The sequence below is a fragment of the Medicago truncatula genome, chromosome 5, assembly GCF_003473485.1.
Source record: "Medicago truncatula cultivar Jemalong A17 chromosome 5, MtrunA17r5.0-ANR, whole genome shotgun sequence".
Classification (NCBI taxonomy): domain Eukaryota; kingdom Viridiplantae; phylum Streptophyta; class Magnoliopsida; order Fabales; family Fabaceae; genus Medicago; species Medicago truncatula.
Genome location: NC_053046.1, coordinates 14,235,480 through 14,238,234, shown reverse-complemented (window position 1 = coordinate 14,238,234; position 2,755 = coordinate 14,235,480). Strand labels below are relative to the sequence as shown.

Here is a 2,755-nt window from a genome sequence, read left to right as displayed (position 1 = left end):
GCAAAAAACTTTTCCAATTCCTCTCTTTATTCTTTCTTCTCCTCAGTACTTTTCACTTTCCCACTAGTTTCATTTTATTCCTCAAGAAAAAAGCAAAACCATAATCTTTATTCCCTCATACATAACACTTTTTTTTTGTGGTTAAATATGGGGTTATTATCTGACAATTCACAAGTGGAAGGAGGGTTAGTAGAAAATTCAGAGAAAAATAGAAAATGGGTGATCAATTTAAGAACACCATTGAATTTGAAGCCAATACATACAATCCCTTTGGAGAAAAGTAAACAAGAGGAAAGTGGCATGGAGGAAGAGTGTTCAACAACACCAAGAGGGGAAGGATCAAGGATTCCAACAACTTTGATATGTCCACCGGCTCCGAGGAAACGAAAAGCTTCTTTGAAATGGAATTATCGCGGAAAAGCAAGAGAGTTTTTCACTCCACCTGAGTTAGAAACTGTGTTCATACGCCATGTTGAAAGGGCTATAGCTAATTGATCATAGAGATGGAAAAATATAACTATGTATCTCAACTTTAGTTAGTTAAATTTTTCTTTTGTATTTCTTAGTGTTAATTAGCTAGTCACGAAGTATCGTAAGTGCAGAGTGGTCTTGTTGTCACGATCCGCTAAGATTCAGACACAACTCGTCCAAAAAAATAGTGCTAGCTAGCTAGAATATTTGGTTATGTTATGTAACTTTTTCTTATTTTTTTTAGTGTTTTCTATGTTTTAGTTGTTTCCTTTGTTAATCTAGCTAGAGCTTAATCGGGTAGTCAAGAGATTATGTTGTTTTTGTATAAAGAAATAAACATGACATCTTTACTATGCATGTTTGATCTTCTTTTAGTTTTGGGTTGTATTTCTTTTGATTTTGTGTCTCTAAACATGAAGAGATTCTTTCTGCTGAAGTTGTCTAGTGCATGTTTATTATCTGCTTCATTTGATATGGTAATTGAATCTTGTACTCCTTATTGTTGATTTATTCAAATGTACGAAAATGAAATAGTACTATAGTAGCTTGCTGTGCCTATAATCTATGCATGTGTGTCCCTATCCATGATCATAGAGGCAGGAATCTGAAATCCTAGGCAAAAATATCAAAGCAATTTTTTTGGTCTTCACATTCTCGTTTTCAATACGAAGAGGTTCTAATAATTTAAAGTTTGATCGAGAAGTAAATAAAATCTTATCAAAAATTATTTAACGATTCAAATAAAAAAATAAATCAAAGCAACTAAGCATTGTGAATGAATTTCAAAAATGAAAAAGTAGCGGAGAAACTATTTTGTTTGCAAATGGGGTAGGTAGATGCTTGCATGGATATGCTTCTTATCTTTGATTGGTTGAGACCAAAGACCAATTGGACAGTCATGTTTCCACAGACCCAATTAACACAATTCAAAGTCTATTGTCATCTTCTATTTTTAGAGTTCAGGGTCTTCCTACATGGTACCCCACATCTAAATTAAATAGCCTTTTTCATCAGCATTTAGTGCACCACCAATAACCTATCTAGTCTAAGAGTCTACACAATTTTTTTCTTACTAATATAATGGAGTAATATACACAAACAAAAAATATATGTAAGTTTTTAGGAAATTCTAATTTTCTTAATTGTTGTATGCAAGTTATTTTCACTAGTAGAGAAGAGTACACAAATTTAAAGAAAAAGGAATTCTGATGCTTAAGATATTATTTTATCCGATCCTATTTATATATAAGAGAAAATTGAGTTAACAAAATTTGATATATCTAGACTAAATTTTGAATCAAATACATTAATTTTTGTTGATCAAATTTTTTCTTATAAATAGAATCGGAAGAGTATTAAAAAAGAACATGAATAAATATGTATATATTTAATATAAGTGACCCCTCCACTTGCCTAATACTCATGCTTAGAGCGAGAAGGTTCCCTCTAAATTCTTTTGTGACGTAGTTGCTCAAAGAGTCATGTGGTAAAGAGACAACCCATGTGATGAAGTTTAGAATCCTATGTTAGTTGAATGGCTCTAATTTTTGCACTTCTTCTAACTTTGAAGCTCAATAATTGAATTGACACATTTTAACATTAGCTAGCTTACTAAATTGAAGTCGTCGTTATCTTATCTTGTGAAGGTACTATCATCAATATCATAATTAAATAAATATATTAATATACTTTATAGTACTACTAGACATAACAAAACTACAAATATATTTCATTTGATTGAGAATGTAGCAAGAAAAGGCAAAACAAATGTTATCAATAGTATAGTGGTCACTGGTCAGGGGGAATTCATCTGGTGTTTGGGAATCATATAAACAATGTATGATTCTAGGGATTGGAGCCAGTGATTGAGGAATGACATTCTAACACGTCTAAAAGAATAATGATTTTGTACTATAAAGAAAAGAGGATGATACTGTAGTGTTTGCTTTGGCTTGCAGTGATTAGTGGATTAGATTAATTTTTTTTTATTGATCCTTAATTTGAGTTTCATTATTAGAGACCACATGGAGATTAGCAAAGTTGTTTGGTAGTAAACACACACGATATATTAAATTATTGATTGGGAAATGTATGCTAAGATAAGCAATATTCCTGCTAATTACTAGTGAGGGTACTCAGATATAAAATGTTTGAAATTCTCATGATGTTGTTCTCCATAGGACTAAGATGATGACTAATCAATCATGTGTTAGGATTTTTATATTGAATATATAAAAATGTTCGGTGTGTTACATACATGTGTCATGGGCATAACGAGGGTTAT

The 2,755-nt window shown here is 31.4% G+C and overlaps 1 protein-coding gene across 1 annotated transcript; it reads left to right on the top strand.

Annotated features, from left to right (window-relative positions):
* Positions 1 to 147: 147 nt before the first annotated feature.
* Positions 148 to 495, top strand: LOC11411968 (cyclin-dependent protein kinase inhibitor SMR6). Its single transcript, XM_024784752.1, has one exon. The coding sequence runs from the start codon at positions 148 to 150 to the stop codon at positions 493 to 495; it is 348 nt and encodes a 115-aa protein (XP_024640520.1).
* The last annotated feature ends 2,260 nt before the right edge of the window (positions 496 to 2,755 follow it).

What these genes read in the sequence shown, in the direction of transcription:
- LOC11411968 (XM_024784752.1), top strand. Translation starts at nt 148, where the DNA reads ATGGGGTTATTATCTGACAATTCACAAGTGGAAGGAGGGTTAGTAGAA.